This window comes from Sabethes cyaneus, chromosome 1 (genome assembly GCF_943734655.1).
Source record: "Sabethes cyaneus chromosome 1, idSabCyanKW18_F2, whole genome shotgun sequence".
Lineage (NCBI taxonomy): Eukaryota > Metazoa > Arthropoda > Insecta > Diptera > Culicidae > Sabethes > Sabethes cyaneus.
Window position 1 is genome coordinate 13647908 of NC_071353.1, and position 24444 is coordinate 13672351.

Here is a 24444-nt window from a genome sequence, read left to right on the forward strand (position 1 = left end):
TCTGTTTGTGGAGTCCGCGCAGGTCCAGAACGTCTCCGTCTGCGAGCATAGGAGTCGGCTATGCTTGGAGCTCTACCTGTGTTTTAGTGGGCGAAATTGCCCGTCCCGTCAGGAAGAACTGATGTTTGAAGTCTCCCTGATACTCTGACTCTGATGGTGACAACACAAAAGGGCCCGACATAGAGTTTTCGACGCTACTAGCTGACCCAATAAATTTCGTATTGCCACAAATTAAACTGTATTGTACATAAATCATGAATCTCGCATGATCTTTGTCACAATCTCGAGTTTTACAAGTTTCTGAGGAGTTCAACCTTAGATGATTCATTTTGGCAGTTACGTAACTATGAAGGTATCCCTGGTAACCAATAAGCATCACTAAACTATTCAAATGCAAGCTAATAAGCATTTAAGTCGTCTTAAATGCTACTTAAATGCTATTCCGGCAAAATATACAGCTTTTTTACCTGTTAACCTTCTTATAGTGCTTACAATACTAATTTGCAGCTAATTATCGACACGAAGAATTTGAAACAACATTCGGTACCGACGCCAGCCTCGGTTAGATCTAGCGTGGCTGAAGCAGCTAGACGTCGCCGCAAACTACGCGCATTCACTCGAAGCTGCGCTGCCGGAAGAGGGCGAGCTGGACGAAGCCCCTCTCTAAGACTGTAGGAACACTATCAAAACAGCCACCAGCAGTGTAGCGGAGAGCTCCATCGGGCATGTGGCCCGGAATCAGTGGAACGATTGGTTTGACGATGAATGTAGGAGGGTGATTGATGAGGAGAACACTGCGCGGGCGACCAAGATACACAGTGCCATACGTCAGAACGTGGAAAGACACAAACAGAAGAAGATGCAGCGAAACCAAATCTTTCGGGAGAAAAAGCGCTACCTGGAAGAGCAGAAACATGCAGATTTGGAGCGGCAGCATCGTTTTCAGGAAACGCGAAAGTCCTACCAGAAACTGAACGGATCCCGCATATGATTTGTGTCGCGAGCTGAAATGTGTCGGGATAAGACTGGCAGTATTTTGACGGACGATCGTGAGGTGACCGATAGGTGGAAGCAGAACTTTGACGTACACCTGAATGGCGCTCAGGCGGAGAACCATGGCGGCGGGGAAAGCGATTTCGACGGTGCAACAAACGAGGCAGAGGTGCCAGCCCCAACGATAGGCGACTTAAGTTAAGGAGGCCATCATGTAGCTAAAGAACAACAAGTCAGCTGAGAAAGATGACATCGGAGCGGAAGTTATTAAAATGGGATCAGAAAAGCTGGCCGTTTGTCTGCACCGACTAATTGCTAGAATTTGGGATACGGAACAGCTACCGGAGGAGTGGAAAGATGGGAAGATCTTCACCTAGCACCGTGGTTGTGGCCTAGTTGACGTCCCCATCGGTGTTCGAGGGTCGACGCATCAAGTTCTGAGAAAAGTAATGTAAGTCAGGGTTCAACTTAAGTTTAGAAAGAGTATGTGGACTTACCCTAGAGCTCAGGGGTCAGCGATCTCTCGAGATCGTCTATTTACGATGCATTTAACTATTCCCCCCCGTGCCCCGTCCTTGCGCATTCTGGAGTCTGTATTTTGCAGCAAGGATTTATTTACGTTTTTGATTGCGTCGCGGTTTAACACTTGTGTTCGCTATTCACAATTGAATTATGACCAGGAATGGGCCAGCTTACAACAAATATCACACCCTTTAATACTCGCGACACGAATATTGCGAGACAGCTACTGAATAATGTCGCGATGAAACAGTAACTCTGGTAATTTCGCTTCAATAGCCTTGTGTAAAGCTTAGCAAAGCAAACCCTAGGTGCTACATTCCGTTATCGAAACTTGACCTTCTGTTTTTATACGACAGACTTCGCAGCCAGCTGGTAGAATACAGGACCTGTTGCAAGGCCAGTTGCTACGATCCTATTGACTTTAACAGCCTCTCCCAGCTGAGATTCGAACATACGATGACTGACTTATCAGACCAGCATCTTACCTCGAGGCCAACTGGGAGGTAGCCTTGTGTACACTTGGTTATAAAAGCTTAGGAGAGCTCGATTATGTGACTCCGTTGATGGTTAAGGCCAAAGAAGGCGACAGATTAAAGTTGTATTATCTTTAGTTGCAACATCCAGGAATTTTTTGCATTTTTCGGGACTTCCGCTGCTGTCAACTTGATAGTATCAAGTGAAGTTTGCATTCCCAGGGCATTGTTAAATATTACAGTAGAGCCTCATCCAGTAGGCTTGCGTTGCTCTCGGGCTCAACAGTGTGCGTGTTGTCCAATTGTTGAAAGATAAGCTGAGAAGGACGCCCTTATCGTAATGAATGGTACCACTCACGTAGCCAGATTTTTCCAGCAAAAAATACAGAATTATATGTGGTATCCCTGATTGTTGGTTGTGTAATTGTTTCTTGCAAGACCACGAAATTTCTCCTCCAGAAGCGTAAGAATACGTATCCGCTCGTAGACTTTCTATTATCAGCATCCGAACCCCAATCAGCATCACAATAACCAGTAACATCCAGATTAGCAACTTTTCGGAAGACTAGCCAAGAGTAACATTCCGATCCATAATTGCGGAATTTTAAAATCCAACGAGTTCAGTTGATTGGAAGTAGACATAACCTCGTTGACATACTCTTCCATATTACCGCAGCTTTCCAAGGTTAACCGTAGTAACTTATGCAAGAGACCCACTTGCCTGGACAGTCCTTTGTTTTCGAAAGCTTATTCCAGTCGATTCCACACTTCTCGAGATACTTCCGCATCTTCAACGTGAACGTATATTGAAGGATACTGCAGCAGAATAATTTTCAGCTTCACTTTCAGGTTCTTATGTTCGTCTACGGCTTTGAAAGTTCCATCTGAATTCTTCGCAGGTTTCACTGTGTCCCAAAGTCCTTCCAGCTGAAGAAAGGTTTTCGCTGCAAACTTCCAGGATGACCAATTCGCTCTTCCGGTTAATCTTTCTAACGCAGACAAACTTGATCCGTTGTACGAAATTCCAGGGATTTCATTTCTGCTACTTCCAGAACTGGTACTTGCACCTTCCATTTTTATAATTAGTGCGATAAGCCCATGAGAGTTATAGAAATATGTCTATCTACACTGGTAGCTATAACAGATGCGTTGTTTATTTAAAAGTAAATTTACAGTCTAACAATCATGGCACACTGCATTTTCTTCAAGCCAACACTTCTTGCTAGCCAAGTTTTGACTTCGGATTTCGTCACAGCAGCAACAAACATCAAATTTAGTTCGCAATCCACGCACGTTCTGGTAATAAATCAGCAACGGACTGAAAGATGTAACTTGCGAATCAGGCACAAAACTGGAAACGAGATAATCGTCAACGGAAAAATTGGTAAACGAAATGATCTCACACTTGTCTGATCTGAAATTTGGAAGCCATGTCTCATACACCCACGCGCAGAACCAGTACGGTTGTTGTTTACTGGCAGAAATGACTCGGCTACGACGAAAAGGTCGAGAGCTACAAAAATACCGATGTCATTGCATTCCGGAATCCCATTTGAAGTGAGTAAAGTTGTTGTTATGTTACCAATCGTTTGAAGTTGGGTGATATATCATTAAGCTTAGAATTTTGGTAGAAACCAGCGTGCAAACTCTTTGGTGATGTTGCGATAAACATAGCAGTCAAGCTGATTACCGTTTTTATTGATGGGAAATTTGCCGTTATTATCTATACTTCTAGTGACACATGTGTATCCTCAGGATCATTCTATGATTTTTGATATATTGGTAATGGGTTTCCTTTCGTGGTGAAGCTTAGGGGGATACATCACTAGATGGAAGGCCCCACCAATCAAACCTTCTTTCAATCCTATATCCGATAAACATCATGACTGAATTGCTTGAAACTGGCTAGTTTTATTTATTGCTCTAAAATAATCTAGTTATCTATTCTCTAGTGAAATATAATGCTCCTAACCATAATTAAAAAATGAATCATCCTACTAATAGTAGATATATTACACATATGCCAGCTAAAGCCAGTAAGCCCACCGACTTCTTTGAAAAGTGTGCTTCGAATGTACCGTTTGCTCGAAGAAAGATAAATAGATAGTACGAAAAAGAAACCTTACCTTCTCACCAGTGCATAGTTCACTCGGAAATGGACGCAGTTTTGGCAGCATGTTCGGCTCGTTTCTCGCGGATCCATTTGTCGATTCGCTCCTTCAGGTCGACGTTCCGCTTGACCTGGTCCATCGTGAGCGGAGACCGATTGAAGGGATCCGATTGATCCGACAGCAGATGCCGAGCGATGGTTGAGCGGTCGACGGTATTCCGCGAGCTGGGCAGAATCACCGGATCGGTCATCAGGGACGACATAATCGGGTCGAGGAATTCCTCCGGCGGATCGATCAGTGCCTCCTCGTCGATCTTTTGCTGTGCTTCCAGTTTCTGAACTCGGGCGGATAGTTCCTGGATTTCACCGATCAGCTGCCCACCGCCGATGCGAGCTAAAAGTGTGAATTGCAATCAATTTACTGTTCTGAGGAAAGGAAGTTCTGACTTACTTAGGACTTGTTCAGCATATTCAAATAGCTGCGGACTGTACGAACGACCATCCTGAGAAACTGCCAGACAGAATGCATCACATTCCTGTAGGTTTACGTAAATCCTGCAGATTTCCAGTACAGTGTTGGCAGGGTCGAACTCAAATTCTCTTTTGTCTTTTACTTTAAAGTTGCCCTTCTTGGGACCGGTTAAATTTAACAGGAAATAATTGAGCATGGCCGCTACTCGGTCGACCATAGACGAATGACAGAAAATGCTTTTTGTCTCCGACGTCAGTAGCTGCAGGATGTTGATAGTATCCCGACCCAAAATATTATCGAAACGGGCTAACATTCCTAGATGGCGCAGATTGGAAACGTTTTGCTGACGTTCAGCTGCTGGCAAACTAGTCCATTCGCCAGCATCTTGAGCGGCTTGTGACTGCCGGATTTGCTGTAAATTACTCAGTGATTCATCGAGCAAAAATATAGCATCATTAATCAGCAAATTAATGAAGCGTAGGAAAATTGGTGGATCTTCGGCTTCAATATTTCGGATGGCTTCCTGTTCCAAATTGCGGAAACAGTGCTTCTGTTCATCCATCTTCCACAAGTAGTCCATTATGGCATACATCGGTCGACGGTAATTAAACTTTTGTTCAAACTGCACACTTTGGCCAGTCATTTCTATGCTGACAAAGACTTGCAGTAAGTTAGGAATGATTTCCAACCGATGTGGATGATTGGAGAACAGGGCTGCACTGAAACTGAACCCACCGGATTCGGATTCCTTAGGCAACAAACTTTCCAGTCCCTCGGCTAGCCGAGCACGCAGATGCGGATTCCGAATACGTTCCGAACAACCCATGAAAACCAGCGTCATTGTGAAAATGTTATTCTGCGCTTCGACATCAACCCGAAGCGGTTGACTGTCGAAGTGACGGGAAAATTGCAGATAGCCGACTATGTTTTCCATGATGTACTCCGGGACGCATCTAAGAAGAGGTAGATTAAAACCAACCACGTGACTTAGTTAATTAACACTTACTTTAAAACTTTAGATATTCCATTGGTTAGAGGCAATTTCACGTCTTCTACGGTTTGCGGAGCAAACCCTTTCGACTTATCCAACGAATCGATCCGGCCGGCTTCTCGAGCGGCCAGCTGGGTTAACCAAATGGCGGAAGCTTCGTAGAATTGCAGCAGCAACTGATCGGTCGTAGGTTCACGCAGTAAATTCTGTAAACACAAAAACTGTTGCGTTTGACCGGACAACATTTGCATGATGTTGTTCGCGACGTCCGCTCCACCACCGGCCAGGCCACCCCCAGCTAGGGTATCCTGATAGGCTCCCTGTAATCGGTGGAGCTCTCGATTCATGCGGAAAAACTTCTCAATGCAAACGCGAAACCCGAGATCGATCGCTTTGTGTGTCATGAAGAAACATTCCGTTACGAAGTTGTACTTATCCGCTTCCAGACGAATTTCGTTTTCATCCACTGGCAGTAGACAGGTTTCCTTTTCGGTATCTAGCATATGAACACCCTTAGCTTCTTTGTCCTGCTGTTTTACGGCACAGTACGTGGGATCAACAATTAGCACCTTCAATGTAGGTTTCAGCAAAGGCTGACACAGACGAAGCAGCACTCCAGCTAGATTAATGCTGAACGAATCCGGGGCCGTAGACATATTGCCGAATATATTCTGAACTTGATGAGTATTCCAAATCTGTCCACGCGGAACATTGGCATGCAAACATTTTCCAATCCAATCCAAAATTTTACTACGGACATCTCCCCCGAGCAGCAGGAAACCTTTGATGAATCGATGCATCAGTTCCAGGTGCAGTTTAGTGTAGTTCCACAATGACGCCGACAGACTATCGTAAGCCGAACGATTCGTAGTCAACGGGTTTTCAAAGAATTCATATGGTCCGTTCTGATTGCGGGGCATAATCGACAGGGACAACAGTTGACCTAGTAAAGACTCGGAATATTTGATACCTGAAAGTAAAATAATTGCAATCAGGACTCTCAAGGATTATTCCATCCTAATCTCAAGAACAATACCAACCGTCTGCACCCTCCGGTGGAGTGGTAAAATTCAGCAGCACATGTGCCAACCGGGGATTGCTTTTGTCGCTGATGAAAACCTCCAGAAAAGGAACGATCCAACGTTCCATGCTAATCAGCGAAGCCGTCCTCAACGATCGCATCACCTCCGTAAACATCGGTGAAAATATACTCCGCAGCACCAAAAAGCCTTCCTGCTCGCTTTCGGAATCGGCAAAGATTTCCTTTACGGTCTCCGAAACGAACTGTGCCTTCGCTGGCTGGTCGTCGTCCGAGAGCTTGAAAATGTCGAGCAGCTGATTGGACAAATTCTGCCCTTCGAACAGTTCCGGTTGCTTAAGCGAGGTGCACGCATTTCGTAAAATCAACGCTTTCATCTTCTGACGGGTTTCGCTAACTACGCAGTCATTGGGATCGGCAGACTGTTCGCTGCGGTGGAAGCATCCGAAAAGGTACAGCATCACCTTAGTCTGGGCCACGGTTTCGGTTTCCCCGTCGGTTACGTTACTCGGTATGAGATACTCTGATGGGTTAAACAGGATTATCCGCTCGAACAGAGCCTGCTCAAGCAGATCCACCGTGAGTAGACACTCGCCGTCCGGGCACTGAGCTGCCACTTCTTCCATGTAGACTAGCTGCGGTCGTGCACGGCCGTGTTGATTTTTGGGTGGCGTTTTTTGAAGTGTTATTAAAAACACTTTCTCAATTAGAGCATTGATTTTTAAATCCAATGGATTTGCCTTCTGCAGTTGGAGGTCCTCCATTGTTTTGACGGAATGTGATAACCAATGTCGACAGTGAAAAATGGATTTTCTATTCGCACAAAAACACAAATCTTTTAACGCAGCGAACGGAGGAATGGTTCACTTACATTGATTTTATGTCAATAACATATCACTTATTGAAAAAGTTAAATTTGCACCTCGATTGTGGCTGGCTGATTAAAAAAGTAATTTTCTCGCAATGAGTTGGAAAATTTTCTGAAACGTCACTTAAGATTTTCTGTTTGTGTACACTTTTTGACAGTCAAGCCAGTGAGAAAAAATGCAATTTAGGTTTGGGCGGCATTTTGGCAACTTACAAAAACTTGCTTTACGTCCCCGACATAAAAAATGAAGGTATTTACTTTCAGTAACAATTTTGGCTCTATCTCCACTGATTTTCAATCGATTTTTATGCAACTAGTCTTAAAAGAACTACATTAGATTGGCCTTTAATGGAAAAATATGCTGGTAGATTATGGTTCCAATTTCCCGGAGATATTCCAGATGGCGGTGGGATTTTTTTTGACGTTAAGTAACAGGTGAAATAAAATTAGAAATCTGCCTAACTGACCGCGCAAAAGTTATCCATTTTATTTACACTAATAATGACTTTTAAACTATCCTACAGAGCACTGGCTTACGCATCACACTACGGAACATCGGTTGTCAATTCTACCGGAACTCAAAAGTGCCCAAGGAACAATTTTTGCTTATTAAACGTTTACCCGACAGCTTTTATTCAGCACATGCTGTATAGCTGCTTTTCAAGTATGTCTAAACACCTCTGTTCAATGCTTATACAGTTGGTTTTGGAGAATTTAAGCAGCACAGTGCTGAATATGGGCGTGGAAGATGCGTTTGTATGACTGTTAAGCAACGTATAGTAAAATGTTTATTCAGTACGTATAGATATGTTTATTAAACTTCTGCTGATGACACTGAAGCTACGTTTATTCCACAGCAGTTCAACTTTTAGACAAGCAAAAAGAAAAAAATATGCAGGAAGTATTTTTTTTTATTTTGTGGGTTTCGCTATTTTCATGGCCATTTTTGTATGCATATATTATAATTTAATAAGAGACTTTAGTAGAAAATCATTGGTTGACTCTAAATTGATCAAGCCTGCCAAATACTTTTTTTATTCACCCGGGTTCGAACTTACATCCTATCGGTCGGAAGCCGTCAACGAACACATCTGAGATAATCTGACATATGACAGGCGCCGAGTTTTCAGCCGATGTAGATTTACCAGCTTAAGTTTGTCAAGTGTGGAACAAAAATGGGCTAAAATACATTTAAGCGCTGAAGAGTAGTTTCTTAAATCATGTTTGGCATCTGCTGTACAAGATTACTTTAGAAGTATTTATTCCGCACATGTTAAACATTTAATAAACTATTTGTACTGAAATAATAAAGCATTTCGCTTGTACCACCAGAAACGCAGAAACATAACACAGTCGCAACGCAGAGGACTTTTTTCTTTTGAATATTGACGACGGTAAGCGGTGCTAGTGAATAAAATTAACTGGAAACTAGAAATCCAGAATGTTCGGTTAGCGATTGTTCATTTAGTTAGCAGTGATGTGACTAGCAGCAGCAGTGATTAGTTAGCAGCAGGAGTGATTCGTGTTAGTACCGCAGAGAAGGAGTACTTTTGTCACCCCGTCATTAGTTTACGCAGATAGTCCTGAGCTTCCAGAAAACAAAAAAGAGCAGCGGATGGCACGAGAAGCAGTGGTGTTTTCGCGCACCGGCAGCGGGAGCAGTGGTGGTATCGCCACTATGCCACCCGATCATAACAATTCTGGCGGCTTTAGCCCGACGGAATTCATCTCGCTGAGCAAATCCATTGTGAGTAACTCGTAAAGCGTCAAGCAGCCGGCTGCCTTTGGATATAAGTTTGTTAAAGTTAAATTTCGGTACGACGAGGGACAACGACACGCCGAGGGAAAAGATACACACCGTACAGACAACACTTAAAAGGATTTCCACGACCAGCAAAGATTTGCGGCGGCTAAAAGTGGTTATGCAAATGTTTTCTATTCTTAATGTACCAAAAAAAAAAATAAAAATAAAGTGTACCTAACATAAATTTAAAGCATTTATAGCACAGACAAACAGACATAACACTCGTTTTCCATTCATCGTACCGATAAAACCGTCATTTCAAATTTGGGCTTAGTTGGGGATGTCTCCGTTTTGGTCAAAGTGGCGCTTTTTGACGAAAGAAGGGGAATTCCCCATAAAAAATACTTGCTACTTCGAGGGACACCCATATTGCTATTTGATATTTGGGAATGTCGATCATAGATGGTGCTAGTATTCAGGCTAAATGTGAGGTACGATAATTCTTGTTGATTTTTCTTCCAAGAGTTATGTCTGTTTGTCTGTGTATAAAGTGTCATTCAAGTTATTGGTGTTATTGGCTGCCATCAAGCACCTTTTATTCCACACCTGCTCTTGGTGGTGCTACTGATACGTTTGTACGACGATTATTCGACACATATTCCACAATTCCTCTTAGCAATGCAGCTGATGCATTTGGGCAACTTTCATTCCACTCTTATTCCACACTCGCTCTCAGCAATGCTGCTGATAAGTTTGCGCAACGCTCATTCCACACTTATTCCACTTTTATTCCACACCTTCTCGCAGTAATGCTGCGCAACATTTATTCCACTGTTATTCCACACTTGCTTTCAGCAATGCTGCAAATTCGTTTGTACAACATTTATTCCACTGTTATTCCACTTTTATTCTGCACTTGCTCTCAGCAATGCTGCTGATACATTTGCGCAACGCTCATTCCACACTTATTCCACTATTATTCCACATTTGATCTCCGTAATGCTGCTGTTACGTTTGCGCAATGCTCATTCCACTCTTATTCCACTTTTACTCCACAATTGCCCTTGACTGGCACGTTTGCACAACGTCTATTCGACATGCATTTTCATGGTAGCTTTTAAGCGACCATTATTCCACACCTGCTGTTAGCCGTACTGCCGATACGTTTGCATAACGTTTATTCGACTCTTATTCCGCATTTATATAACAACGTATAGATGTTGATTAGAAGCTAGAAAAAATATAGGTTATGACGTCTAAACAACAGACAATTCAGCAAATTCGCTTATTCAGCACCGAATGCTATCAAACAACTCTTATTCCACACCTGCTTGTTTAGGTGCTGCCGTTTTGTTCCTTGGGTGGTCATTTAGTATTCTTTAGTATTCGAAAATATGGCAAACGGGGTATCAAATGACAGGATTTTTCAACGTGAGCTCTTTAGTGCATATTTGGTTGTATTTTGAGTCGATTTAGACATTCCGGAACATCCGGTAAAGGTTCTACCGGGCCTCAAAAGTGGCCATTTGGAATTCTCTTCGAAAACATGGCAAATGGGGTAAAAATGACAGGATTTTTCAACACGAGCTTTTTAGTGCATATTTGGATGTATTTTGAGACGATCTGGACATTCCGGAACATCCAAAGTCGGTTTTCCCGGAACTCAAAAGTGGTCATTTGGAATTCTCTTCGAAAATATGGAAAGTGGGGTATCAAATGACAGGATTTTTCAACGCAAGCTCTTTAGTGGACATTTGGATGTATTTTGAGTCGATCTGGACATGCCGGAATATCCAGCATCGGTTCCACCGGAACTCAAAAGTGGTCATTTGGAATTATTCTCCAAAATACGACAAATAAGGTGTGAAAATGTACAAATCGGCTCAAAATACATCCAAATGTCCACTAACGAGCTCGTGTTGAAAAATCCAGTGATTTGATACCCCATTTGTCATATTTTCGAAGAGAATTCCAAATGGCCACTTTCGAGGTCCGGTAGAATCGACTAGTTCGTACACCCCCGTATATATATTGCGGCACTTATAATAAATCCTCCTGCTGCGTGCGGCAAAATTATAATTTAGGTGTTCTGGTTTGTCGTTCAACAAAATACAGTGGACCCCCGTTCGTTTGAACGATTCCTCATGCAAACTAACGGGGTTACTTTTTAATTTGAACAACTGGTAACCCGAAATATGCTGAAACCTGTGTGAACTGGCCGCCCTGCTCTTTGTTATTGTTTTGGTGGTTTGTTTTAGTTGGCAGTTGCAAGCGCGAATATTGCATTTTCCGATCGGATTTCTATCTTAATCGTTAGGAAAACGAAATGTGAAACCGATTAAACACGCTAGGTCAGTACAAACGAATCGTGTTTATGTGCATTGTCTGCATAAACAATTGATGTCATGTTGAGAATGACATTTGAACCATTTTTAATTTGCACGTCGTGCAAACCAACGGGGTTCAAATTAAAAAGTGTTCAGATTAAAAATGGTCAAACGAACGGGGGTCCACGGTATCAGTTTTGTAACGTGTTTGTGGTGGAAAATAAATAACCACAATGTGAGGATTTTTCTTGCAATCTGCAATAAAACTGTTAGAAAATTGTTTAAATAACGCTATCCAAGGCGCTATCGCCCGCTTACGAAAAAGTCGGATGCCTGGCAGAAATCGAACAGAATCAATATGGCGCCGGCTGAATTTGACATTCAGAACCGGTTCATCTTCTTCGTTTTTCGCTCTACTCTCTATATGTCAGAACAAGTGACAAGAGATGACACGTGCTGCTCGTTGCAGTTTCCGATTCTAGGTAAGGAAATTACAAATTCATATCTGCAAACTTCAGTTTTTGTTCGTATAGCCACACTAAACAAATCAAACAATCTGCATCTATAACTAATCACAAAAATGTTTGTTTTGTTTAGTGTGATACATTTATAACCAGACCTTTTTTCAGAAAATTGTTTCTAGTACCGGTGTTCTTTTGTGCGCCATTTATGTGCTTTATGTGTGTGTGTGTGTGTGTGTGTGTGTGTGTGTGCTTATGATAATGTAAATAAAAAGCTAGAAAAATAAATATAAATTTGGTTTAACGTAATTTGTATGATGACATTCTATCTTTAATAATGAAAAATAATACAAAAAAAGGAAAATCAGCCGAACCGGTTCCTGCACCGGTTCTGTTCGATATGACTGGCAGAAATCGAACAGAACTCGGGCAGAAAAATCAAAACAAAACCGTTAGGCGAAATTTCTGCCCGAAACGGTTGTTGCATTTCTGCTAGTTTTCACGGGTGACGGCGGCCAGAAATCCGGCAGAATGTCTGGCAGAAAAAATTTTTCGCTGTCAGATTTTTGTTCGATTTCTGCCGGGCGCGCCTAAGCGGGCGAATGCATTGGTGCAAAAACTCAAGCTTTGACCCTTTAGAAATGTTGAATAAATATAACGCAATTTTAGGGTTTCTCGTTTTCCCGTGTAGAAGATGAACGAGCGAAACGGGCGAAGTGACGTGTAAAGCTGTGGCGAGTTTTTTTTCGACGTTCGACTCCGAGGCCAGCCTCTGCTATCTGACGTGTTTTTCTCTGCAGGTTCCAGTGTGGAAGGCGGATCGGAAATTTAAGTGCAGGACAATTATCGTAATGAATTTTGAATAATTTCTTGTTATACAATATTCTTAACTAATAGTTTAAAGTTGGTCCACTGAAAGGTAAATATATTTTTCAGCTAAGTGTGCAGTATTAACGTGAAATTGGGTATTAATGACATTGCATTTCGCCAGACATGACTACGTACGAAGAGTTTATACAGCAGAATGAGGACCGTGACGGGATTCGTTTCACGTGGAATGTTTGGCCTTCCAGTCGGCTGGATGCCAGCCGTATGGTTGTCCCGTTGGGATGCCTCTATCAACCGCTTAAAGAGCGTCCGGATCTTCCACCCATACTATACGATCCGGTTGTCTGCACCAGGACCACCTGCCGGGCCATTCTAAATCCGATGTGCCAGGTGGACTACCGGGCAAAACTATGGGTGTGCAACTTTTGCTTCCAGCGTAATCCGTTTCCACCGCAGTATGCAGCTATCTCCGAACAGCATCAACCGGCTGAGTTGATTGCGGGTTTCAGTACAATCGAATACACCATAACTAGGGCACCTTGTTTGCCTCCAGTTTTCCTGTTTGTTGTGGATACATGCATGGACGAGGAAGAACTAACGGCGCTGAAGGATTCCCTGCAGATGTCACTCAGTTTGTTGCCAGCGAATGCGCTGGTAGGTTTGATAACCTTCGGAAAAATGGTCCAGGTGCATGAGCTCGGAACGGATGGTTGTTCTAAAAGTTACGTGTTTCGAGGCACAAAAGATTTGAATGCGAAGCAAATTCAGGATATGCTTGGCATTGGAAGAGCTCCCGGGCCAAACCAGCAACAACCGCAGCAACGAGGTCCGGCTGGTCCCATCCCGCCGGCCAATCGCTTTCTACAACCACTGCACAAGTGCGACATGGCACTAACCGATCTGCTTGGAGAGTTACAACGGGATCCGTGGCCTGTTCCGCAGGGAAAACGATTCCTGCGTTCAACTGGAGCTGCGCTTTCGATTGCAGTTGGCTTATTGGAATGTACCTACCCGAACACCGGTGCTCGTACAATGCTATTCCTCGGGGGACCGTGCTCTCAGGGCCCTGGTCAGGTGGTGGACGATGAGCTGAAACATCCTATTCGATCCCATCATGATATTCAGAAGGACAACGCTAAGTACATGAAGAAAGCTATTAAACATTATGAAGCGCTCGCACTTAGATCGGCCACCAACGGCCATTGCATTGATATTTATTCCTGTGCCCTGGATCAAACCGGTCTAATGGAGATGAAGCAGTGCTGTAACTCCACTGGCGGTCACATGGTTATGGGCGATTCGTTCAATTCGTCGCTGTTCAAACAAACCTACCAGCGAGTATTTGCCGTGGACCAGAAAGGTGATCTGAAGATGGCTTTTAACGGTACACTTGAGATTAAATGTTCTCGCGAACTTAAAATCGAGGGCGGTATAGGATCTTGTGTTTCATTGAACGTGAAAAATGGCTCTGTTGCTGATTCGGAAATAGGAATGGGAGGTACGGCTCAGTGGAAACTCTGTACTATGACCCCGAACAGTACGATGGCATTCTTTTTCGAGGTGGCAAACCAACACGCCGCTCCAATACCCCAAGGAGGTCGGGGTTGCCTGCAGTTTATTACACAGTATCAACATTCTAGCGGTCAGCGCCGGATTCGGGTTACTACGGTGGCACGAAGTTGGGCGGATGCCACCGCAAATCTTCACATGATTAGTGCCGGTTTTGATCAGGAAGCTGCCGCTGTGCTTATGTCTCGAATGGTTGTATATCGGGCCGAATCAGACGATGGTCCGGACACCTTACGTTGGGTTGATCGGCAGCTTATACGTCTGTGTCAGAAGTTTGGTGAATACAGTAAAGATGATCCTAACAGTTTTAGATTGGCGGAGAATTTCTCATTGTTCCCGCAGTTTATGTACCACCTGCGACGGTCACAGTTCTTGCAGGTATTTAACAACTCACCCGATGAGACCACATTTTATCGGCACATGCTCATGCGGGAGGACCTCACTCAATCGTTGATCATGATTCAACCAATCCTGTATTCTTATTCGTTCAACGGTCCGCCCGAACCGGTCCTGCTGGACACGTCGTCAATCCAGCCAGATCGCATCTTGCTGATGGACACCTTCTTCCAAATTCTCATCTTTCACGGTGAAACGATAGCGCAATGGCGCAATCTGAAGTACCAGGAAATGCCCGAGTACGAAAACTTCAAGCAACTGCTGCAAGCGCCGGTCGACGATGCGCAGGAAATCCTACAGACTCGCTTCCCGATGCCCCGGTACATCGACACCGAGCAGGGTGGCTCGCAGGCTCGCTTTCTGCTGTCTAAGGTGAACCCTTCGCAGACGCACAACAACATGTACGCCTACGGACAGGTAAGTTTCTGCCGTTGCTCTCCCGTTGAAGGAGAAATACCTAAGTGTTTCGTTTTTCACTGACTTGGACTGTTTTTTACTTTCGTGGTATCTTATGGCGTTTGATTGACTGTACCTCTTGTGCGTGTGAATCGTTTTGTTTTTTTCTCTCCGTGACTCGTAAATCCACCTTGACTGGATCCGACCATCATCATCTATTACGGGGGCGCGTTTCTTCGGTGACAGATGGCTGCATCAACTGCGGTAGATATTTTCATTTTCTTTTTTCGGTGAATCTAGCTGATTGGGTAAACTTTGGACTGTATTTTGGGTTGCTGGTGTATACTCGCTGAAGTTGTAGGAAAATTAACAATTTCTCAAGCAGATTAACATCTTTGGGGTTTCTAACATAGTAATTAAGTTTTTTTTTATTTGTACTAACAAGTGACTCTGAACATGGAGACCTATATTTTCCGTGCGAATAATAATTAGGTACTATTCAGTATGTCAGTGGAAAATTCGAATCGAATTTAATCAAAAAGTATGCCTCGCGCTATTCTCCTCAACATTAATGGGCTCAATTTTTCCGTGGTACATAATAGCTTATCCCTTCAGATGAGTCAGGTAATTAGGTTACCACCGTATTCATCGTACATCTAACTTAACTTTTACACTAATTCAATGACGGAATGAAACAAAAACCATTTCTTAAACAACATGAGTGCGTCGTTTTAAGAAATGGTTTTTGTTTCATTCCTTTTTGTTCCTTAACATGGACACTTTATAAAAGCGGTTTCATAATAATAGACAAAAGTGTTCCTTAAAAACTTTATATTAGAAATCTAGGCAAGCCTTAAACTCTAGTTTTTGGAATTGGTGTTTGATGTATGGCACGGCTCTCTCGCCACATTTAGCCAGAATCCAGAGTTGCTTGTTGGTGCCATCCAAATCCATCCAAATTGAAGATGTACGTTGGATTTTTTTTGTGGAAATGTATGTTGATACTTTAGCATACCATTTCCGACTTAACGCCGCTGTTACACATGTTCTTCGTTTAGATAGAGCCCTCGGGATACGTATAGCATATAGCAATTTGCCGGATGCTGTTTTAAAATAAAGCAGTCCGTTTCCTACACCGAATACAGTGTCGAAACGGAAGAAGAGGCAGTTCGAGTTGCTCAGAACGTATGCTTCATCTGTGTTGAAGGAGGATTGGAAATCGGTGGATGGCTGTCGAATTCTAAGAAGATGGTGGAGTCCATGGGCGAACACGGAATTGCCGCGAAAAGTCTTGACCAAACCGCGGAATTGGCGACCGAAAAAAGGTCTTGGGATTATGGTGGGGCACAATCAGTGACACCTTTATGTTCAGAGCTCCGTAACGCTGGGACGCTGGGCTGAGACGAACAAATATCCCATGAACTATTTGTCAAATGGAAAACGTGGGTTGATGTACCGACCAAGGTTGAGTCAGTAACTGTTCCTCGACGCCATCGTATGGCGAAACCTCTTCACTGAAAACCAACGAAGTCCAGCTCCATATTTTCATTGGTGCGAGTGAAAAGGTGTTATTGAGTGTGCTTCCGTAACGGCAAAAACCCGTGTTGTGCGTGCTGTGCTGGCTACGTTCAGATCATAGAAGATACATTAAATTCGTCAGGCCCACAAAGTTGAATGTTGCTGATGAAGGAACGAAGTGGCAAAAGATCATGGTTTAACTACTAACGAGTTGCAGTTATCAAAAAACGTACAAGTTGTCCGTGATATTCTCATCGATTTTTTTCCGGAAGCTCGTTCGGACCATTGCCTCGGCCGTCCGGTTTCTGAGAAATATGTTGGTTCAAAATAATAACCGAAGTTTGTCCGATGAAACTGGTTTCCAAGCATCGAAGAGGGTCTCAGCACACGTTGTGATGCACGGAAGTTTATCATAGACAGCAGTTTCACCATTGCACACTTTTGCCACTAGAAAGATGAATCCAGGTTGTCTACTAGTTTTAGCCACGACCGCCGTACGGTGCCTGTCAAATATCAGCTTTCGGTCCAAAATGACACCAAGATCATTAACGTGATCTACTCTGCTTAACGCTTGGTCATTCACGAAGAGAATTGGCGTTTGAGTACGGTGAAAAGCAATCGCTTCACATTTAGCTGTGCTTATAATCAAACATTTTAGTTCATACCACGTTATAAATTTATCCAATAAAGACTGCAGCCGATAACAATCCTCGATTCTACGAATCGTCAGAAAGCTTTTACAATCGTCGGCGTAAACGGCGTTGAGCTGCGTCATTGAAGAATATAATGAAAAGAAGAGGGCCAAAGATGATACCCTGGGGTACACCTTATTTGTTTGAAAATACAAATGATTAGTCCGATCCAAAAAATCAGATGTAAAATTCTGTCACAGAAGAACGATATCAACCACTGGGCGAACCACGGGAAGCTCGTAAGTTTTTCGTAAGCAGTGTATTATGATCAATACACGATACAAAATCCAAAAGGTTCGTAGACACGGAACGGCCAGTGCAACGCAAAATAACAGTGCCAACAATTGTTACGAATAATTTTGATGCGGCGGATAAATTAGTTATCCTGCGGTAGTTTCTTACATTCCGACGGTCACCACTTTAAATTCTAAATTGACTGACCGAAAATCCGACAAAATTCGAGCAGTTGAAATACCCGGTTACATATATAAAAATTATTATTCAAATGTTTGAATTTACGTCAAATTTTGTAAATAACAAGTATCTGAAGTCTTTTGACGATATTTCAAAAGGAATCTCGCGAGGGGTATTTGTTCAAAATACAGCGGAGCATGCAGGCATTAGAACTTCTATGCAGCGACTTCGGGTCAGCCGAGTACAAACATCTGATTGTTTTCGCAGCAGCAGTAATTATTTGTGGTGTAATTTCGAAAGTGTCGATATCAATAAGGTTAGCAGGAACTTTTTTAGCAGCACGCGTGGCACTCTCATATGAAGGAAATGCAGCGGCGAAAGCCCTTTAAGCAGATGGAGCTCTCCGAAGCAGAGGATTTTATTTATCGACGAGAGCAGTTGGAGAAATGGAGAGGCCGAGCTGGACGAAGCCCCTCTCGAGGACTGTTGGAACACCATCAAAACAGCAATCAGCAGTGTAGCGAAGAGATCCATCGGGCATGTGGCCCGGAATCAGCGAAACGATTGGTTTAATGATGAATGTAGGAGGGTGATGGATGAGGAGAACGCTACGCGGGCAGCCAAGATGCGCAGTACCACACATCAGAACGTAGAAAGACATAAACAGAAGAAGATGCAGCGAAACCAAATCTTTAGGGAGAGAAAGCGCTACCTGGAAGAGCAGCAATATGTAAAGTTGGAGCGGCTGCATCGTTCTCAGGAAACGCGAAAGTACTACCAAAAACTGAACGGATCCCGCAAAGGCTTTGTGCCGCGAGCCGAAATGTGTCGGGATAAGACTGGCAGTATTCTGACGGACGATCGTGAGGTGACGGATAGGTGGAAGCAGCACTTCGACGAACACCTGAATGGCGCCCAGGCGGAGAACCATCAACCCCAACGATAGGCGAGTTAACTCAAGGAGGCCATCATGCAGCTAAAGAACAGCAAGTCAGCTGGAAAAGATGGCATCGGAGCGGAGCTTATTAAAATGGGACCAGAAAAGCTGGCCGTTTGTCTGCACCGACTAATTGTTAGAATTTGGGATACGGAACAGCTACCGGAGGAGTGGAAAAATGGGGTTATCTGCCCGATCTATAAAACGGGCGACAAGTTGGACTGTGAGAACTATCGAGCGATCACCGTTCTCAATGCCGCCTGTCAAAGTGCCGTCCCAAATTATTTTCCGCCGTCTATCACCAATTGCGAATAGATTTGTGGGAACTTATCAAGTCGGCTTCTTCGAAGGTCGGTCTACAACGGATCAAATATTTACACTGCGGCAAATCCTCCAAAAGGGTCGTGAAAACAGAGTTCCCACGCATCATTTGTTCGTTGACTTTAAAGCCGCATATGATACCATCGACCGTAAAGAGCTATGGAAAGTCATGGACGAGAACAGCTTCCCCTAGGAAGCTCATCAAACTGATTAAATCTACGATGGATGGTACACAGCGCTGTGTTCAGATTTCGGGTGGATTGTCAAGTTCATTTGAATCACACAGAGGGTTTCGTCAAGGTTTTAGTCTCTCATGCCTGCTGTTCAACATAGTGCTACAAGGTGTTATGAACCGAGCGATATCAACACGCGGGGAACGATATTCCACAAATCTAGTCAATTCGTCTGCTTCGTCTGGAGGCGTATTATCAGCGGATGTTGTGCTTACTATGCGCTTCACAAGCAATTGCGGTCTAGCAGACTAAGTCCCCGTACAAAGTGCACCCTGTACAAGACGCTTATTAGACCGGTTGTTCTCTACGGACATGAAACATGGACAATGCTCGAAGCAGGTGGACCTACGAGACCTAAGAACGATCTTTGGCGGCGTACAGGAGAACGGAGTATGGAGGCGGAGGATGAACCATGAACTCGCACAGCTCTATGGCGAACCCAGTATCCAAAAGGTGGCTAAAGCTGGACGGATACGATGGGCAGGGCATTTTGTAAGAATGCCGGACAACTACCCTGCAAAGATGGTGTTCGCCTCAAATCCGGTAGGAACAAGACGACCAGGAGCGCAACGAGCAAGATGGTTAGACCAGGTGGAGCGAGATCTTGCGGCGAGTACTCGGTGTTCGAGAAATTGGAGAGTGGTAGCCTTCAATCGAGTTACATGGAGAAACTTTGTTCAACAGGCTTTGCCGTAGGACGGCAAGCCACCTAAGTAAGTTGGAGAAATTCAGCGATCAAAAGTCGTTCCTGAGTTCTGCAGCATCGGTTCCAAAAGATCTAGTTCAATTTACAAACTGTCGCCCTTCCTGTATGAGAACGGTGTACTGCGTATTTGTGGAAGAACAATTTGTTGCGAATTCATCGAATTGACTAACGCTCATGCTATTCTGCAAAATTCAGCATTACTTCTACCCGATCCAAGTAGTTGTTGGTAGACATTCACATAGAAATTGCACACTTGGTCAATACAAGCTCGTGTATTTTGGTCCTGCGAAACTTCATAGCCAGGAGAGGAACTCTGACAGAAGTATACAGCGAACGTTTAACGAATTTTGTTGGAGTGGAACGTGAGCTAGATGAAGCTTTGCGTTCCATGGACCAGAGTAAGCTGATAGAAGAGATTGTAACACCAAAGACACTAAATGGACTTTCTTGCCTCCAAGCAGTCCCCACTTGGATGGAAACTGTGAGAAATTGGTGAAATCGGTAAAGAAGATATTGGTATCAGATAAAACTTCCAAGGCTGCTCACAGACGAAGTTTTCAGTAACAAATTGCTAGAGGTTGAAAACACCTGTCGAAGATAACGAGAAAGAAACACTAACGCCCAATCACTTTTTATTGGATGATCTGTCCTGTATGTTATTCGCTATTGAAAGTGTGAGCCGGCGAGCGGGTAACAAGAGGAACGATTTTCGATCGAAATACGCCGTGACACAAAGCTGACGATGTACAAAACGCTAATCAGATTGGTAGTCCTCTACGGACTTGACACTTGAGACAGCAACTTTGCTTACGGAAGACATACGTGCTCTTACCGTATTTGAACGAAGGGTATTGCGGACTATTTTTGATGGAGTGCAAACGGAAAGCGGAGAGTGACGTACTATGAACCATGAGTTGCAGGCACTACTTGGAGAGATTCCCATTGCACACCGGGCGAAAGCTGGAAGACTACGCCGGGCCGGCCACTTCGCAAGGGTACCAGATAACTATGCAGTAAAATCCATTCTCTTCAATAACCCCACCGGCACCAGGAATAGAGGGTCGCAATGTGCTCGATGGCTCGACCAGGTTGAGGTCATTGACAGAACCAGTAGAGAAAATAGTTCTATCCGAAATATTAAATTCTCTTAAATATTTTTACCTATAATTTGATTGGAATGGCTCAGGACCCTCTCCAAGTGTACAAACTTAGACTCTGAGTAGTTTTAAACCCAAAAATTAACAGAAGAAATTCAATAGGTAGTAGGTTATCTATTACCATGAATAATTCAATAATTGGTATGAAGAATGTATAATGGCGAGGTGATTGATCCAGAATAAAAATTAATTCAAGAATAATCTGTACGACTGTGACTAAGCTAGTTTCTATGAATCAACCAAAACAATTTTTGCTTTTTTTAAATTTTAAGTTAGATTTATCACTTTTAGTCATCCGAAGACCTTATTCCCCCATGTTACCATTCATTAAATTGTAAATAACGGGTTTTGGACAAAATATTTTCATCTATCAAATGCTAATCATTCAACTCTTTTTCCCCTCAGGACGGCGGAGCGTCCGTTCTCACAGACGATGTGTCGCTGCAAGTATTCATGGAGCACTTGAAAAAGCTTGCCGTTTCCTCGACAACGTAATCGTTCGATCGTGACTACTCCTACTTAACTGCGAACATACCTAAACGTCGTGTATGGGACGGATAGGACGTCAGCAAGCGCAGTGTTTCAGTTTTATCAATTATGATGTTAATCAATAGCATTTCATATAGCCGTTCGGGTTCAATAGGCATGTGTTGGAAAATCACACCGGCGCGGTCGTCAGTTTATAAGTGTGTTGCATTCAATTGGCTCGGTCGTTGGTATCGTCAACATTGGCTTGAGATAAGAAGCCAGTTGACGCAGTCGTGACAAACTTAATTGAACTGAGGCCAAGCGGTCAATTAACGTACTAGACTTTACATTGAAAACTGCTGCCAGACGGCAAGTGTGAAATTATGTTTATGTAGAAAGCAAGTTTATTATATTTGTCAGAAAGCACCGGTATCAATCCGATTCTCTATTGAAAAGAACAAAAGAACACTGAATTTCAAACAAGAAATTTATTATAATTACTGCAATACGTCCAGATATATACACCATACAAGCTACATTCTACAGACACTTGAAATAAACCATTACAATCGGAAGATTATCCCCATTCTCCGTAATATCGTTCGTTTTTCCGCTCGTCGTGTGCATCAGTTTGAACTTGAAACCCAAAAGATTCGTAAAACAAATGCACATTCCATTCTGGTTGCTCTAAGATTGCCCTAAATTGGCAAACCAATCACACCACGAGCTTCGACTTCAGTTAAGGAAACGAATCGACATCTTCTGCTCCACTTCGGTGCGTTCGAGGGCCCGGCAAAAATCGTCGAACGTAATCTTACCCTGCCCAACCGAGTCCGCCTCGACGATCGTCCGCTCGGCGATGCTATTCAGCTGATCCTGACTGATGTTCGCACCGACCATCATCTGCAGGATGCTCAGCAGCTCGTCCCGGGAGATCGTATCGTCATCGTCAAGGTCATACATTTTAAAGGCAAACCTCAGCTTCTCCTCTCGGCTGTTCAGCTTGTTCTCCTTGCTCGGCTTGATCGGCCGGAAATGAGCAAGCACACGAGTAAATTGACGGAAATTAACCCTATCGTCATTACTGTCGGCAAAAAACGAATGTACGATCCGCTCGCAAAGCGGATTTATAGCCAGTTCCGGAATACGTAGAAAGTCCTCGCGCGACAGAGTGCCACAATCGTTGCGATCCAGTGACGTGAAGCGTGAGTACAGGCGCTCGATTTGGTTCGGAGTAACTGTAATTATGAGCGAATAGCGATTGTTAGTTTGAAACCCTTGAATCGTGTCAATGCACAATTTTGAAGGCAAACAACCATACGGTTATCTTGAAGCGTAAACCTTAACAGTAATTAAAATGGAACAGAGAAATGAAAAGCGTGCAAGTGACGGACATAGATAAGGCTGCTGATAAATCTGTACACCTGATTTTCAAGTGATCTTTTAGAAAACTAGCCGAGGTACCTATACACAACCACAAGCTGACTTTATCTAACATTCGCTACACAGAAACGTAATTTATTACCTACTGTTGTTTAGTTATATTCCCTCACTGTCATGAAAAATGTCTCTGCGTTTGAACAAAATCAATCATTGAATAATGAGCAGACACCTGTATTGCAAAACAAAAAACGCATATTAAGCGACCAATACACAAGTTCCAGAAATAGAAAACAGTATACTTTTTTTCAAGGGCAAACTAAACCTACTTAACTAACAACGATCAATTACGTTAACCAGCAGAATAAGTCTATTAAAATATACTCACATCCAGTTTCTTCGTGAATTTGCGCAATCTCTTCCTCGCGCAGCAGCAGCGACGATTTATTGCCCATTTTGCAGATCCCGGTACTGGTCAAAGGTCAATCAATTATTCTCCGAAAAACGGTTTCTTCCTTCTGCAAAACTTTGAGAACAATTTTGAGGTACGGCGTCACCAAAGCGAGCAAAAAAACACGACTTCTCGGCCAGCCAGCGGCTCTGTCATTGATTGAATGAACTAAAACGCGAGTGAGTAATCGTCATGCATGAATGAGTGTGTGTGTGTGCATACTGCATAGTGACACACATCTTACCGCTACTTTCATGCTGATGAAGGTTCCATTTTTACCGTTCGGTCTATCCAATTCGATTCCCTTCAGAATCGTTCGTGTTGCTTGTATGCTTTAGAGGATGCAAAGGCTAAACGGATGCCATGCACAAACTAAATTATAGCGAATCAGATTTGTTCAAATTTGATGCACACATGGATCATTTCAGGTAGTTTTTACTCAAGCTTGCCGCTAGATGGACACTAAAGCGCCACGTGCCATATTTGGAGTAAACTTTAAGGCTGATACAGATTACCCGTTGCTGTTGACGGTTAATCTGAACCGGTCTTTTTAGGTGGACCAACCAGATTCCCAAGTAACAAGACGCAAAATAATCCACACGTCCCTTCTACGTGAAAAATCACGTAAATTACTCTACCAGGGAGTTACGTGACTTTCAATTGAACATGATTGGAAAACACAATAACATCTATCTGATTTCCACGTAAATGCACACATACTAATGCAAACTACGTTGAAATCGTAAATAGTATGGGAAAAATTGGATGGAAAATATTCATATAACTTTTCCCGTAATTTCGACGTGAAAATTATAGTGAGTGAACGGTAGCTGAATTACAAGAGCAATTGCTGTTTACTGGCTGCTTTAAGGCGATCAAAGCTGCACTAAAATAAGCACTTAAATGGTGGTTGAACAAGCGATGTTTAAACTACTTTAAGTTCTTCAAACCAGCTCTCTCTTAAAGGCTGATAAACAG

At 43.3% G+C, this 24444-nt stretch overlaps 3 protein-coding genes across 4 annotated transcripts; 1 reads left to right on the forward strand and 2 right to left on the reverse strand.

The window, feature by feature from the left end:
• Window positions 1-3894: 3894 nt before the first annotated feature.
• LOC128734936 (ubiquitin conjugation factor E4 A) lies at window positions 3895-7545 on the reverse strand. The gene is made up of 4 exons (XM_053829350.1): window positions 6602-7545; window positions 5577-6531; window positions 4550-5523; window positions 3895-4492 (listed from the first exon to the last, which is right to left on the reverse strand). Exons 1-4 carry the CDS (start codon window positions 7362-7364, stop codon window positions 4134-4136), a joined length of 3051 nt encoding a protein of 1016 aa, XP_053685325.1. The 5' UTR covers window positions 7365-7545; the 3' UTR covers window positions 3895-4133.
• A 5244-nt stretch (window positions 7546-12789) lies between these two features.
• LOC128733062 (protein transport protein Sec23A) lies at window positions 12790-22065 on the forward strand. 2 transcript variants are annotated; one of them, XM_053826642.1, is made up of 4 exons: window positions 12790-12919; window positions 12992-15210; window positions 15436-15453; window positions 21573-22065. In XM_053826642.1, exons 2-4 carry the CDS (start codon window positions 12994-12996, stop codon window positions 21660-21662), a joined length of 2325 nt encoding a protein of 774 aa, XP_053682617.1. In that variant the 5' UTR covers window positions 12790-12919; window positions 12992-12993; the 3' UTR covers window positions 21663-22065. The 2 variants fall into 2 exon arrangements, with proteins under 2 accessions (XP_053682617.1, XP_053682618.1); XM_053826643.1 differs by lacking the exon at window positions 15436-15453.
• A 49-nt stretch (window positions 22066-22114) lies between these two features.
• On the reverse strand, window positions 22115-23607 carry LOC128733063 (calcineurin B homologous protein 1). Its single transcript, XM_053826644.1, has 2 exons — window positions 23404-23607; window positions 22115-22873 (listed from the first exon to the last, which is right to left on the reverse strand). The coding sequence occupies exons 1-2, from the start codon at window positions 23468-23470 to the stop codon at window positions 22371-22373; spliced, it is 570 nt and encodes a 189-aa protein (XP_053682619.1). The 5' UTR covers window positions 23471-23607; the 3' UTR covers window positions 22115-22370.
• Between the last annotated feature and the right edge of the window lie 837 nt (window positions 23608-24444).

What these genes read in the sequence shown, in the direction of transcription:
- LOC128733063 (XM_053826644.1), bottom strand. Translation starts at nt 23,470, where the DNA reads ATGGGCAATAAATCGTCGCTGCTGCTGCGCGAGGAAGAGATTGCGCAA. An exon ending in AATTCACGAAGAAACTGGAT is followed by an intron (nt 22,874 to 23,403) that starts GTGAGTATATTT and finishes TCATAATTACAG; the next exon opens with TTACTCCGAACCAAATCGAG.
- LOC128734936 (XM_053829350.1), bottom strand. Translation starts at nt 7,364, where the DNA reads ATGGAGGACCTCCAACTGCAGAAGGCAAATCCATTGGATTTAAAAATC. An exon ending in TCCACCGGAGGGTGCAGACG is followed by an intron (nt 6,532 to 6,601) that starts GTTGGTATTGTT and finishes TTTTACTTTCAG; the next exon opens with GTATCAAATATTCCGAGTCT. An exon ending in GGAATATCTAAAGTTTTAAA is followed by an intron (nt 5,524 to 5,576) that starts GTAAGTGTTAAT and finishes ACCTCTTCTTAG; the next exon opens with ATGCGTCCCGGAGTACATCA.
- LOC128733062 (XM_053826642.1), top strand. Translation starts at nt 12,994, where the DNA reads ATGACTACGTACGAAGAGTTTATACAGCAGAATGAGGACCGTGACGGG.